General features: G+C 44.2%; 1 protein-coding gene across 4 annotated transcripts in view; it reads left to right on the top strand.

The window, feature by feature from the left end:
• Nucleotides 1-15,091, top strand: part of APP (amyloid beta precursor protein) — a 248,504-nt gene that overhangs the window by 134,300 nt on the left and 99,113 nt on the right. For all 4 annotated transcript variants that reach the window (XM_073668274.1, XM_073668273.1, XM_073668283.1 and 1 more), the window contains exon 4: nt 10,301-10,413. In XM_073668274.1, coding sequence (XP_073524375.1) covers nt 10,301-10,413 — 113 coding nt within the window. The remainder of the gene's footprint in view (nt 1-10,300; nt 10,414-15,091) is intronic.

The following is a 15,091-nucleotide window of genomic DNA, read 5'->3' as shown; positions in this document are numbered from 1 at the left end:
AGTATTTGCATCAGAAACGTGACTATTGCCAGGTAAAATGCTGTGTAAAATATGTTTTGCTTTTGATATGTTTTTAGGTGATTTTTGCAATCGATTTCGATGCGTTTTTCCCCCCATTCATTTGAAGGAACTGACATGCTGCAGAAATGAAAAAGCTTCAAATCTGCAACAAAAAAGTGTCATGTGCATAAGTTTTAGAAATTTCGTTCATTTTGCTTGTACTGTAGACTGCAGGATTTTGGTGCAGATTTTTTTGGTGCAGAAATTTCTACTGCAAATACTTAAAGAAGCACTCCTCCTCCCTTAAAAGCTTTCATCCTCTTAATATATTGCAGTCATCATATCATACAGCACTGTGTAATTACAATTGCTCATTTTGCCTTTCTACCCAGCTAATCCTTTTCTCTGCTCTATGTAGAAACAGAAAGTGTCTTGTCCCTGCAGAAATCATTCCCCTCTTCACCTCCTGACCCACCTGCTCCCTCCTGTCATTGACTTTTGCAGTGACTTATGACTCGAACAGGGAAAATTGACCTCCTGTTTCTTCATAGAGCTTAGTAGGATTCAGCTAGTCTGTTTTCAATCACGTGATATCATAGACCTAATGGAGAAGAGAAGAATAAACTGGGTAGAAAGGCAAAATGAGCAATTGTAAGTGCACGGTGCTATATAATGTGATGACTTAAATATATTAAGTCATCTGAATGCTGTCCGTTTTTTTCACGGACCCTTAGACCTGCATTGCTGATTTTGATCTGACACTTCAGTATCAGACATGTCTCCGCGATTTTACACCACTCTGATGAAGGAAAAAAAATCTTGACTCGGGAACAGCCCCGTAGACTCGTACGTGAAAAAACGGATGTGTGAATGAGACCCAAGTCTGAAACTGAATGTATTTTACCATCTGTGAGCCTGAGGTCGGGGCCACATGTTGAGTAGACACGCATATATATTTTATATAGAGTATATAATGATATATTTATATTTTGTAGCATTTCGATGATTAAAGCATTGACTTCAGAGTTCTGCCTCTTTATGCACTCGCAATTTAGTCCTCTGGCTGTTGAGATGAGACTTTCTGTGTATTTTTATCTCTTCAATGTAATCCTCCCAGGCCAAAAAGATCAAAAGGGATTTTTTTTTCATTACTCCAAGATACATGTTTGTGTGTAGTCTTGCTGTGTAGTCCTTTGATCTGTGTTTTCTAATACATGCTTTGAAAAGCAGCTATTTGTATGCAAAGGCTTCCTACTTTCATCTAATAAGAACGTCACTTTTCCTAGCCAAGGTATGGTAATCGTGTACCTGTCCCTCGTCAGCCGATTTAACAGTCGGTTCTGTTGTTCTTCTTACATGAGCTGAAAATGTTGTAGGTCCATCATGTTCAACGTTTCTCAATTCTGTATTTTTCATTGTTTGGTCTTTTTTTTTTTTTGGTAAGAATATTCCAATCACATCCTCTTGGGTAGGACATTCCATGGTTTGACTGCTGTAACTGTAAAGAACCCTTTCCTATATTGCTAATATGCTCCATATAAATAAAAAATGTCCCTTGGTCCTTTATAAAATCTTTAAAACTATTGTTTTGCTTTTAGCATTTTTCATTATGTCTCAGGATAAAATACATATTTTAAAGAAGGTTGTCTAGTGGATAGAAATTTATTTTTAAAAGGGCTGAAAGTGGTCTAGAAAAACAAAAATACCCCTTTGCGCGCGTTCTGACGCTTCCTAGTCTTGACTGGACACACGAGGTGACAAGATTTACTTTCTGCTGGAAAAGTTCTTTATACATTTCCGCAACATTGAAATTTCAACCCCAAGAATGAAAAGCTGTGGAATTATGGAAAATCACAGGGTGGATAGACATGTTAATGGTCTTCAAATGATAAAAAAAAAAAATGGAAACGAAATTTTCAAAACAATTTGATTTATTCAAGATTGGGTGCCACATACAGAAATCCCAGCACTTACATGCCTTGGCGGTTATCAACTATTAATAGTTGAGGAATGTTCTTCTGCTCTGAATGCACTTGGGCAGCACATCATCAAGATCCGTTTCTGGCAGCTTCCTTTACAAATTTTGACCAATAACATCCCAGATATGGAAGATGGGAGAAAAGTCAGGAGACACTACAGGACATGGTAGCACTTTTAGGCCATGCCGGCTGCTCACAGTAGCTCCAGCAACATGTGGTGTAGCATCTTGTTGAAAAACAACTCCTGCAATACTTTGGAGAAATGGTTTTACCTCTGGTTCCACAACCAAACCAATGTAGCGCCGACTTGGTGTACGTGGAATGAAGAGTAGAGGGGTCTGGCTACAGTACATTATGCCACCCTACATGATAATCCCGGGTCTTGGACCGGTGTAACATTCCCTCATGAAGGCCTCTTCGTGGTATTGTCTAAGTGGTCTCCAGACCGATCTTTGGCTACTACTTCATCCAAGAGAAAAGTGGGACTTATTGCTGAAAAACAGAGACCTCCATTCAAGCATCCATTATTTTGGACCATAAAAATCCTTTGAGAGCGGTAGTATGAGGTCAATGAAGCACCTGTAACTGGACGTCTGACTAGTAGTGCAATGTTGTGTAGAAACTGACACACTAGGCATCTACTTTCACTTGTAATGCAAAATAGGGAACTACCTGCCATTCTTCTAACCTGACCATCCTTGCAAAGTTTTGCCTCTGTGGTTCTCCCGACCCCTGGGACGCGCAGCATTGAACCCTGCTGACATCTTGGACTACACATGTTGCGATCTGCCAAAGTGATAAACCAAGTTCTCAGGTCAAGGATTCTGTCTCCGACAAGTAGCGATAACTGGCACATCGATGAACAGGAGGCAACATGCCACAGGTTGGAGCTCGGTGCTTGAAAATGTGAAAAAAGTTGCAACATGTGAACATAACCTTAAATGAATTGACCTTCTTGATAACTTCTTTTCTAAATGAGGGCCTCTTCCTTTGTAAACTGGAGCTCTGGGTTTGAAGCTGTTGCCGCCAGGAAAAACTCAAGTTAGCTCCAATTATGGCCTACTTTGTAGTTCTCCTTTGGCCTTCAGAACAGAAACCTCTTTTTGTTTTTGGTTTTCTGGCTAAAATATCAGAACTTACAATTCAGAACCGGTGTCTTTGGCCAATAGTCTAATGTGTATGGGGGCCTCCCAACTCTTCCCCGACAGATGAATTTCAAAACCCGATCCTTTCTTTTTTCCTCCCCAACGGAGATAAGCCGCAGCCCGAATCTGGCAGAGGTTCTTATAGAGCACAAAGGAGCGCTTGGAGAGCCAAGCTCTCCTGTGTGTGGAGGGTCCGGAGAGATATTTTAATGTGTGCCCTTAGGGGTGTGTTTACACATGCTTACTGTTAATCCTTTACAAAAAGTATCCATCAGGAATCCAAGGCTGGCAGATGGATTTCTGCCTTTGATGTGCAATTTGATGGATCCACGTAATGGTTATTCCCATTCACTGAGGCTAATCCACCACCAGCTTTTGCCTACGGAAAACCACCAAAATTAGCAAGCATTGATGTCAGCAACATGTGAACATGAACCCCTAGCATCATGCGAACATGAACCCCTAGCGTCATGCGAACATGAACCCCTAGCGTCATGCGAACATGAACCCCTAGCGTCATGCGAACATGAACCCCTAGCGTCATGCGAACATGAACCCCTAGCGTCATGCGAACATGAACCCCTAGCGTCATGCGAACATGAACCCCTAGCGTCATGCGAACATGAACCCCTAGCGTCATGCGAACATGAACCCCTAGCGTCATGCGAACATGAACCCCTAGCGTCATGTGAACATGAACCCCTAGCGTCATGCGAACATGAACCCCTAGCGTCATGCGAACATGAACCCCTAGCGTCATGCGAACATGAACCCCTAGCGTCATGCGAACATGAACCCCTAGCGTCATGCGAACATGAACCCCTAGCGTCATGCGAACATGAACCCCTAGCGTCATGCGAACATGAACCCCTAGCGTCATGCGAACATGAACCCCTAGCGTCATGCGAACATGAACCCCTAGCGTCATGCGAACATGAACCCCTAGCGTCATGCGGTTCTGAATACTTCTTCTGGCAACTTCATCATCTCCAGTATTTAAGAGCAAAATTTTATATCCAAGACTTTTGTTGTTGGTGGCATTTACCTTCCTTTGTATGGCTAGGTCTACATGGCGACACATGTTGCATGACTGTAATTCTCTCAAAAGTCACGCAACAAAAACATTAGTGTGACTTGTTGTCGTGTGACTATTTTCAAGCTCTGATTTGGCTGCAAATAAAAGCCAAGTCACATGTTGTGTGCGGCTTCCTTTGAAGTCTATGGCCAGTTTGCCTCCTTTGATTTTCGACCGGAGGCAAAAAAAAATACATTTGGAAATCTATGCGACTCTGTCAGTGTCACAGTATTTCGCAGGTCGCAAAGTGACACCATAGGAAATGATTACATCCAATGCTGCAATGTGTTTCTGCGGTTTCAGTGTTGCACGACATATGGCACTGACTTGCCCTAGCCTTAAAGGGTTTATCCAGGTTTGTTTTCTTACATTGTGCCTAAGAACTAATATACAGTTAGATGCTACCTACCTACCTGTTGTGCCCGGCACTAATCTCCACTGGCACAGAGCCGATGTCACTTCGACAGACCAGCGACTTCTCTTCCACTCTTCTCTGTTGAATGAGCGTGAATGCTGACATCATGCTGATAGCTGGCTCCCCGCTGCTTAACTGCGGGAAGCCAGCTGTCAGCATGACATTGGAAGAACTGCTCTGGTGACGTGGAGCAGCTGAGCTACACTGTGCCGGCGCCGGATAGAACAGGCAGGTAGTTTAGTTTTTAGGCCCATAGCAAAAAAAAAAAGTCCTGAACAACCTCTTTAATGTGTGAGCTCATGGATAGATTTGGAACTCTGCCACATCACTGATCGATTCCTTCTTCTAAGATACCTACATCGTATTTGCAGACCATGTAAAATAACAGCTGCTTGTACATTAAGATTCCCACATAGTTCAAAAATTTGACAACCTTGCAAAATCTCCACTCGGCAATCTGGTGAAACCTTACCCCCGTGTAAGCAGCAGATCCTTGGCCCGTTCTCCTCCACCCCGAGCTCACACTTCTTTTGCCAGTATAAATACAAATTACTGGTCACTGACATCTGCTGCCCGTGTCCAGGTTTTAGCTACAAGTTTCCTTCCAGATTTTTGTCTGGGCCGTAATCCCTTATTACCGGATTTAAGAACATCAGCATCTCGGCTGGAGAAGGCAGGATTTTAGCTTAAATCTGGCAGAAACGGACAACTCTTATAGGAACAGTTTCCCGGGACTGAGCTGGATTTTTTATCATACAGTTCGGACCTCGAAAAGTCCATTATTTCTTTGCTTTCACACCAGATCAGATTTTCACAATTTTGCTCTCAATTCACAAGAAGACCAAATGCAAATACCGAAGATCAAGCAGATATTCAGATCAAAGGAGACCAATCCCATTGATCTGATTTGCGTAAGAAGATTATTGACTGCGATTTGGCTCTGCACTTCTTCCTGCCAAACAGAATGACCAGCAATGAATGGAGCCTGGATTACACACATTCTGCAGCTCCAGACATCTAACTCAGGGCTTTATAAACAGGGTGTAGTGAGATTAGACTAATAGCGCCACTCTTGTCTACAAGTCATGTTTTGTACTACATTTAGGTCCCATCCAAGTGAACTGGAATACCGTACACCGCCTATAGAATCCACCTTTAACATTAGTGGATAGGGACTGTCCAGCTCCTCCTCCCTCTCACTGCGCAGCAGTCTCTAGACATGCTCTCTGCACATGCTCACTGCACAGAAATTTCTGCACATGTTCACTGCGCAGCAGGCTCTGCACATGTTCACTGCGCAGCAGGCTCTGCACATGCTCACTGCACAGCAATCTCTGCACATGCTCACTGCGCAGCAATCTCTGCTCATGTTCGCAGCTCTTTTTTATGCAAATTAATAGGTAATTTTATGACTTGTAATTTTTACTCTAGTCCGATTATATTAATTGATTTACTATTGATATAAAACTTCCACATTATATCCCTGAACATTTTCCCATCATCTTTTTAGCCCTTGCACAAAGTACAATTCTTTTTTCGTTAATGAAAGTTTGATCTATCTTTTCCATCTGTCGGAACCGCTGTGTTTCTCTTGCTTTGGCCCTGACACATCCGATCAGGTCTGCGGAAGCTTCCTGTCTGTTTTGGACAGGGCATCATTGCCTCCATTTCTAGATTTGGCGAACTTGCGCGAGTCGTTTTATATCCAAGGCCGCTGTGAGCTTCCTGTGTCAATCACATTAAATCACATTGGCGCAGGCATCGTCTGAAACATTAGTGATGGGAGCTGGGGTGGCAGCTCACAAGTGCACAATTTACTGCTGTCCTCATCGATGATTTATTGTTTTTTAATTTTATTTTATGCTTTAAATCTTCGACATGCTAAGTCAGGGAATTTTTTTTTACAACAGCTGACTTTTTTTGTGCTCATTATTATGGGCTCAGATAATTCCGGAAAGTCTGGTAATCAAACGTTGTAGACACCTAAACAGAATATCACATGAGGGGCCTAATAAATAGAGACAACCAGCAGACACACAGCCCCCCTAAAAAATACCTTTTATTAATAATCTCTAAAAAGGACCCGAAAGTCCATAAACAAACAACAATACTACTCTAAATGATAGGACATATAGAATCAGGTGATACACCGACCGGGAGGGAATACAAATTAAAGCTGTCCCTGTTCTGTCCCTAAATCCTCTCCCTACCTGACAGCGGAGGTTGGCACCCTAATTTGTACTTCGTCATTTAGGGGACTACTAAGGATAAGTGTCATTTTTTATTTATTAATGATAATCTATTTTCTGACTGCTGGAACTAGGGACCATTAAGGTTAAGTATTACTGTTTACTTACTAATGAAAATTTATATTCTGATTGCCATTTTCTAGTTAAAAGGAATAGGGACTAATAATGATAAGTATCTTTTTTTCTGTCCACTATTGTGTACATCTATGACAGATAAAATCTGAACCTGATACTATGTTATAGATGTTATGCTTTTTCAGATACATCAAATGGGATTTAAGTACTAGTATGGGGAGACATTTATCTGGGTGGGATTCTGTTTTTGGAGCCCCTTTTGGGGTTCATAGCTGGAGTATCAAAGTGGAGCATGTGCCCATATATTGATTGACTGCTCTGGCTGCTATCTGATTTGATCTGGCTATGGCAAAACAAGCACTGTGCTCCTCTACTCTAGAGCATTTATGTATACCCTACCAAATTAATTTGGCTATTTATAACCATTGATTCATTACTGGCTTCTGTACTTGTACGTTCACTTTTTCTACCCTTTCTCACCATTGTGGTTTTGTTTAATTTAAGATAAGGGTCCTTGTAGGGACATTAGGGATACCGACGTTGAGCGGGGGCGCCACGAAGTACAAATTAGGGTGCCAACCTCCGCTGTCAGGTAGGGAGAGGATTTAGGGACAGAACAGGGACAGCTTTAATTTGTATTCCCTCCCGGTCGGTGTATCACCTGATTCTATATGTCCTATCATTTAGAGTAGTATTGTTGTTTGTTTATGGACTTTCGGGTCCTTTTTAGAGACTATTAATAAAAGGTATTTTTTAGGGGGGCTGTGTGTCTGCTGGTTGTCTCTAATCAAACATTGTAACCAGGCTATGACTGGCCTACCGGAGAACAGGAGAATCCTCTGGTGAGCCCCATGTGTAAGAGTGGCCCACAGTCTTTCCCCAGCCTGTTTGCCTGCCTTCCGCTGCATTAATATCAGAACATACTCATTTGGAGTACGGATGATGCCAGTGATTGGTTGGCTCAGCACCTGTATCTCATTAAGACCTCATTCAGACGTCCGTTTACTAGTGCTGTCCGTGTTTTTCACAGATGGCACTCGTAGCTGTGATATTCTAGAGGGCCATTCATATGTCCTGGATTTTTAGCGGTCCGCGGGAAATTGTGGAGATATGTCCAGGGGTTGGATCAAAAATGGCAATGCAAGTCCGTGAAAAAAACAGACCTCACTCACTGTCAGAAAGGAGAAGGGGAATAAACTTTCTTTATTTCTCCTCATATGAAGAACTGATGACACTCGGACAAACTCTGATCAATCTCCTGATCAGAGTCTGATCACAATCCGTCCAGGAGAAAAACGGACACTTTGGGGCGCATTCAGACGTCGGTGATTTTTCATCAGTGTTTGAAAGCCAAAACCTGGAGTGGAACGTACAAAGAAAAGTTATAATGAAAGATTAACACCGGCTCTGTGTTTTGGAGACGCTCCTGGTTTTGCCATACAAATCACTGCTGTCTGAATGAGCCCTAAGTCTGGGGATAAGCTGCTGCAGGGGATCGTTCTGTCTTCAAAAGTCAGAAAAAATTGCAAAATATGAAGAAGGTAGACTGACAAGCTGTAACCTCCGTTGCACCAGTGCAGGTCACGTACCCGCTGCGGCCTGTGATTAGCTGCAGTGCTCATCCCATGACGTCCTGTTACACAAGCTTTAATGGGCAGGTGATGAAAAAGATTGGGACGTCATTATTTTTTGTCCTCGCAGGTACCACGGAGCAGTCTGCGCTGAAGCGACGGGTTAGAGCCCCTGAGGACACCTTCTTTTATTATTTTGCCAATTCATCTGCCCTTTTGTACAATTTTTTTCGGGAACTCGGACAACCCCACTTCATAGGGAAATGTACCATTCCTTTCCTTTGGCGTTTAGCGGCATAACATTTTGTATTTCTAGATTTCATCCTGTATTTCTAAGCTCTCGGGTCTTTGCCGCTGTTAAGTGAATTTCGGTGCTGTGAAATGAAAGCACAACTATTTTTTTTAGCTTTAAGTACTTCCTTGCTTTGGGCCTTGCCATGTTTTTCGCACAGTGGGGTGTCTCTCATGTAGTGTTTTGCAATTTTCCCGTGACCCCATTTTTCACCTAGTTTTACTCCCCGCTTTGCTGCTTGGATGTCTGATCTTGACAAAGCGAACAGACCGCTGACAGTAGGGTAGAACATGCTCTCTGTATGTCTACGACTGAGCCGTACATGTCTGCTGCCGGTAGGATCAACACGGAACCCTGGGGGATCCTCTTTATTCACTGCGTTCTTTGTGGTTGGGTACGGTGGGAGGACACGTCTTACTGTGATCTGCAATATAATATAATTTATTTTGCAGTTTATTACAATACTTAATTTATACTCAGGGTTGTATTCGTGAGACCAGCAGAAAGTCCATCGGAAGCCAACCCAACTTGGAGATGACTTGGGCAGCGGACACCTACCACTGAGTTCCATCAACTATAGCATGATCCAGAAAATATCTTACTGATGTCATCTGTGTACAATGACTGCAGAAAATATACCTGTCCACTTTGAATTTAATCCTATGACAAAGTTGGAGGCTTGGCCTTGGAATAATTTTATCTGATGGGTCAAAGAAACCTTAGTCTGAATTAGATATAGGTCAACCTTCAGTGACAGCCTTATTTTTGCAAACCACCTCTTTCCACAACCAGGTGTCATGCAGAAGAAAACTTCCAGAAGTGCTGGTTACGAGATTTTGAGGCTATTTTGGCCCTCTCCTGATTTGTCATCTCTTCCAAGAGTTCAGGAGGTTTTCTTTTTTTTCCCAGAACCGGCAAAACATACTCGAAGAGTTGGAAAGTAGGGAATACATTCACCCGAATGTCTACATGAACCAGTAGACTTTTGCCAAAAGTGAAAAAGGCATAGATCAGACGAGGTTGTGTGCTTCTCTTCCTATGATAAGCTATTTTAATATCAGAAAATTCTATCCAGAAGGTAGAAGATGAATGTATGAAGGTTGGGGTGTCTGGCCACTGGAGATCGAGTATTCAGTGTTTCTTAATGGATCAGTATTTCGCATGCGTTTGCACTGATCCATTCATTGTCTACCAGAGTGGTGCCCACGTATGGTCTCTACCACTCCCGTAGGAGTGAATGGACTGATAGTCGCACATGCGCTCTCGATTCATATGCATTTCTTCAGCCCCTGTTGGGTACCAGAGGCCAATCCGGCACCAATCAGGTTGCTTTAGAGGTAAAAAGCACTAAAGATAAAATCCTTGTGTGCTCGTTGCCCCATCAGGTTCTGCACCAGTCATCACACAATGTTTTTCTTGGTGTGGTCCTTACACAATGTACTTGCAGTGCGCTACGCCGGATGACTTTACTCTTATTTTATGCTTTTTTTCTATTACAGTTGGGGAATTTGTGAGCGATGCTCTTCTGGTTCCTGATAAATGCCGATTCCTTCATAAGGAGAGGATGGATATCTGCGAGACTCATCTGCACTGGCACACTGTGGCCAAAGAGGTAACATAAATGTTAAACATATTCTTTAAAATGTCATCATATTTATCAGTGTTTCAGATCTCCGGCGACCTGTCACTTAGACTCCGCTGAGACATCCATCATCAGGAGCTGCCTGCGGCCTGTCACTTTCCCAGCATTTACTGGTACCATTAACATACGGCCTGACGAGCCCAATATTTGGTTTATGTTCATGTCGTATTCTTGGTGAATTCTTAAATTCAAACCGCAACTTGTATTAACTGCAGGACCTCAATGTAAGATTTCTAACAAGAGGTCCCCACTTACCATGTGCCATTTATAATACTGATGTAGTCCTATGGGGCACAGGAGCCTTTGGACCCCCCAGCAACAGAGCCCTGGAGTCACTGCTATCTCTGCTTCCACTATTGTATGTGTCAGCAAAGGCATCTTCTTTGTGATAAGTCTTTATTACCTTTGCTGCACGTAAATGGGGAAAAAAATATTACCTGGAATCAATTAGCATGCATGTTCATAATGATATTCTTGTTTCATGAGGGAAGTTTTTATACATGGATGGATGGATGGATGGTTAGAAGGTCGGATGGATGGTTAGAAGGTAGATGGGTTGATGGATGGGTTAGATGGGTGGGTGGATGGGGTAGATGGATGGATGGGGTGGATGGATCGTTAGATGGGTGGATGGATGGATCGTTAGATGGATGGGTGAATGGATGGATGGTTGGATGGATGGTTAGATGGATGGGTGGATGGATGGATGGTTAGATGGATGGGTGGATGGATGGGTGGATGGATCGTTAGATGGGTGGATGGATGGATCGTTAGATGGATGGGTGAATGGATGGATGGTTGGATGGATGGTTAGATGGATGGGTGGATGGATGGATGGTTAGATGGATGGGTGGATGGATGGATGGTTAGATGGATGGGTGGATGGATCGCTAGATGGGTGGGTGGATGGATCGTTAGATGGGTGGGTGGATGGATGGTTAGATGGGTGGGTGGATGGATCGTTAGATGGGTGGGTGGATGGATCGCTAGATGGGTGGGTGGATGGATCGTTAGATGGGTGGGTGGATGGATCGTTAGATGGGTGGGTGGATGGATGGTTAGAAGGTAGATGGGTTGATAGATGGGTTGATGGATGGGTTAGATGGATGGGTGAATGGATCGTTAGATGGATGGATGGTTGGATGGATGGTTAGATGGGTGGGTGGATGGATCGCTAGATGGGTGGGTGGATGGATCGTTAGATGGGTGGGTGGATGGATCGTTAGATGGGTGGGTGGATGGATGGTTAGAAGGTAGATGGGTTGATAGATGGGTTGATGGATGGGTTAGATGGATGGGTGAATGGATCGTTAGATGGATGGATGGTTGGATGGATGGTTAGATGGGTGGGTGGATGGATCGCTAGATGGGTGGGTGGATGGATCGTTAGATGGGTGGGTGGATGGATCGTTAGATGGGTGGGTGGATGGATCGTTAGATGGGTGGGTGGATGGATGGTTAGATGGACGGGATGTTTGAATGGATGATTGGCTTAAAGTATGATTGGATAGATGGTCTTATGGATGGTTGTTTGGATGGATGCATGGTTAGATGGATGCTTAGGGTGGTCGGATGGATGATTAGAAGAGGTAGATGGATCGATAGATTAATAAAGCTGTTCTCTCATGAAACAGGAATATCCGTTTCCATTTATGCAATATAATTGACAGTTCCAATGTGTGTGTGTGTGTGTGTGTGTGTGTGTGTGTGTGTGTGTGTGTATATACATACATACATACATACATTTTTTATTTATCTTATTTTTTAAATAATTTATAATTTTTTTTCTCTTTTTACATCCCCTGCCAGCCACCACATACATATAGTTTGCTCTGAAGACGGGAGTCTAGAGACACCTCTGGCAATGATTTCCAGTGCGAAAATGTGAACAATGGATCAGGCATATTAAAATCTAACATGCTTGATCCTTCTTTCCTCCCTACATTAGCTGTTGGCTGAAAGACTGGCAACCACCATGCACATTTAATAATAAGAACAGTTTTGGGTTTTTGGACTTGGCTTTCTGAGGTTGCTTGCCTTCCTTTGGAAATGTGTGAATAGGACAATCGCACTTCTTGACTTTACGATGTGTTACAATCATCTCTGCTACATCTGCATATCAGAGCTTAATAACTTCATACTTGGATCCAAACCGAGGATCAGAAAGTTCTTTATGGTAATCGAACGTTACTCTTGAGTCACATGACCAGAAAATATCCTAATCAATCTATAATACGGCCCAGACTTGGGTTTCTATCCGTGTGTGAGTGAGAGCCCATGTTTTACCCTCTTACTGTATGAAGAGCAGATCGGGCAGTCAGTCCCAGCAGATCAGGTGGAGATCAGGAGAACATTTGCAGTTAAGTGACATTTTTATTAGCTAAATAACATTTGTTAAAACGGACAAGTGAAAATGGAGACGGCTCGGAAACAGGAGACTGTAACAAAGCTAAGAATTCAGCAGTGTGATTGCTATGCTGCTCAGCGGGGCTAAAAACTAATGGAGGATTCTTAGGAATGCCCAATGTTTGTTGATTAGTGGGGGTCAGATCTCCAGGACCCCAACAATTGGCAGAACCGAGATGCTTGTTGAAGCTTTTTCAGGAGGCAGCTTGTTTTTACATGTGCCTGTACCTGGTCCCGCAACTCTGCTCTATTCAACAACCAGAGACCACTGCAGCCCTTCATCTACTGAATGGAGGAGGCACCGGGGTCCAAACCACCACCCAAAGGCACACCTTATAATGAAGGGACCTAAGCAGCTGTTATAGCCCCGGGAGAAGATGGCGCTAGCTTGTCCCCTTTAGATCGGGCTCTACGAGCCTGCACAGGGGCAACTAAACACAGAAAGTGAGTGGGAAAATAGACATGTGGCCTTACACTTCTGCAATGGGTGGGAAGGGTGGCAACTAAGGCTGTTATATCATGGGGTTGGGAGTGATGAGAGGCTTCCCCTCCGACTGCCCCCTGCTACCACCCAACCATTACATACCACCACCCCACTCCCACGGATCTCTTCCCAATAGACACTCATGCCACCGTTCTTTGGATTAATTGGCCAGATTGGCCTTTTATTATACAAACATAACTATAATAGACAACTTGAAAATAACGAGGTTGTTGGAACTCCAAAATCTGGTGGAAACCAATATAATAATAATGAACCATCCACCATTACCCCCAGCCGCGACCACAGGCTTGGTGGCACCTTTGTTGCCAGAAAACCTTTTCCAGATCACCGACCCGCCCGATGTACAACCCCCCCCCAGCACAATTTTGCCACCAACTCCAAGAACCTCCTCACCACCTCTTGCCGAAATTACCCAACAACCCCCTACCTCCCATACACTACTTCCAATAATTCGTCATTACTTAAACCCCCAAATCAACACGGCGGACCCTTTTTTTGGGCTTTTTAGTAGCCAACGCCCCCCCCCCCCCCAATTATCTATCAGCCCACTCTAAATGTCACCCCCCCCTTTTTCCAATCCCCTTAAATATTTGGCCCCACAAAGCCCGCACCTTTCCTTGTTATTTATATAACCCTTACTTGCCATACCAAGCTGAGTCTTGGGTCTCTACGCCTGTGGCTCTGAGGGGGCTTTGTTTATCCTTTATTGTTGGCAGCACATCTAGGTTTATGCTAGAGAATGGGCTGTCGGCAATCAATGATTTTTATATCCACCATAATAGGTGTGATTAGATCATATATTGGCTGATCGCCAGGCGTGCCAACACGGGCAGTGATCGAGAACCAGTGTGGTCATGACGGTCATCAGTCTACGTAAAAAGGCCTTAACGGGAACCTGTTATCTGATATATCGTCCAAGCCGTGCGCAGCATCACTCGAAACCACGATTGTAGCCAGGAATATAATCTGAAAGTCCAGCCATTCTCTCTCTGCTCCTGGCTGGCTTCTCTCAGTGCTGCTAGGGCTGATTGACGGGTCTCTCACTCATGTGTACATAGGAAGAAAGCTGTCACCAGCAGTGGCGCTGTGCAGAGCCGGACTAGTTTCCTCTCTTCACAGCATCTAGTCTCTCTAGATCCACAGCTGGATCTTCTATGTAGATTTGCTCTGAAATGTTGGAGTGTTCCAGACAAAAATATTCTTGGCTGCAACTGTGCGGCACGGCTGTGATTCATGCTGCCCGCAGTTTGGGCTCTAGTCTTGCTTGATCCGGCGCCTCCTCTCTTCTTACGATCGCTGTCCTCCTTTCCTGCTTCATGTGAATGATTCGTCCTACGTCATCCGCACAGTGTCCCCATCCCACTTCTGCGTGGGCAGAGCAAAGTACTGAAATGCGCATGTGTGGGAAAAGGGTAAAGAGCGCCAGCGCATGTGACGCACCCCTGGGCCTGTGTCGCGCAGCGTTGCGCACGCGGGAGCTTACCCGGAGCCGGATCTGTTGAGGGTTGTAGTCTCGTGGCGGTGATCCGGTCCGTGCCCAGGGAGTCAGACTAAGTGGCGCTGTATCAGCGGTAGATGTTGGACGACTACGCCACCCGTTGAGTACAGCTAAGGAGCTGCTGCTGCAGGGCAGACCGCTGAGGCCGGTGGTAGGATTGTGCAGCGTGATAGTATAACCCCCAACGGGAGGGGTATGGCCTCAGGGCAGCCGACGTGGATGATGGGGGTAGCAGGAAC

This window comes from Phyllobates terribilis, unplaced genomic scaffold (genome assembly GCF_046119375.1).
Source record: "Phyllobates terribilis strain yellow unplaced genomic scaffold, ASM4611937v1 Scaffold_2__4_contigs__length_985480577, whole genome shotgun sequence".
Classification (NCBI taxonomy): Eukaryota; Metazoa; Chordata; class Amphibia; order Anura; family Dendrobatidae; genus Phyllobates; species Phyllobates terribilis.
The sequence above is the reverse complement of the archived record's forward strand: the minus strand, read 5'-3'. Positions and strand labels throughout refer to the sequence as shown.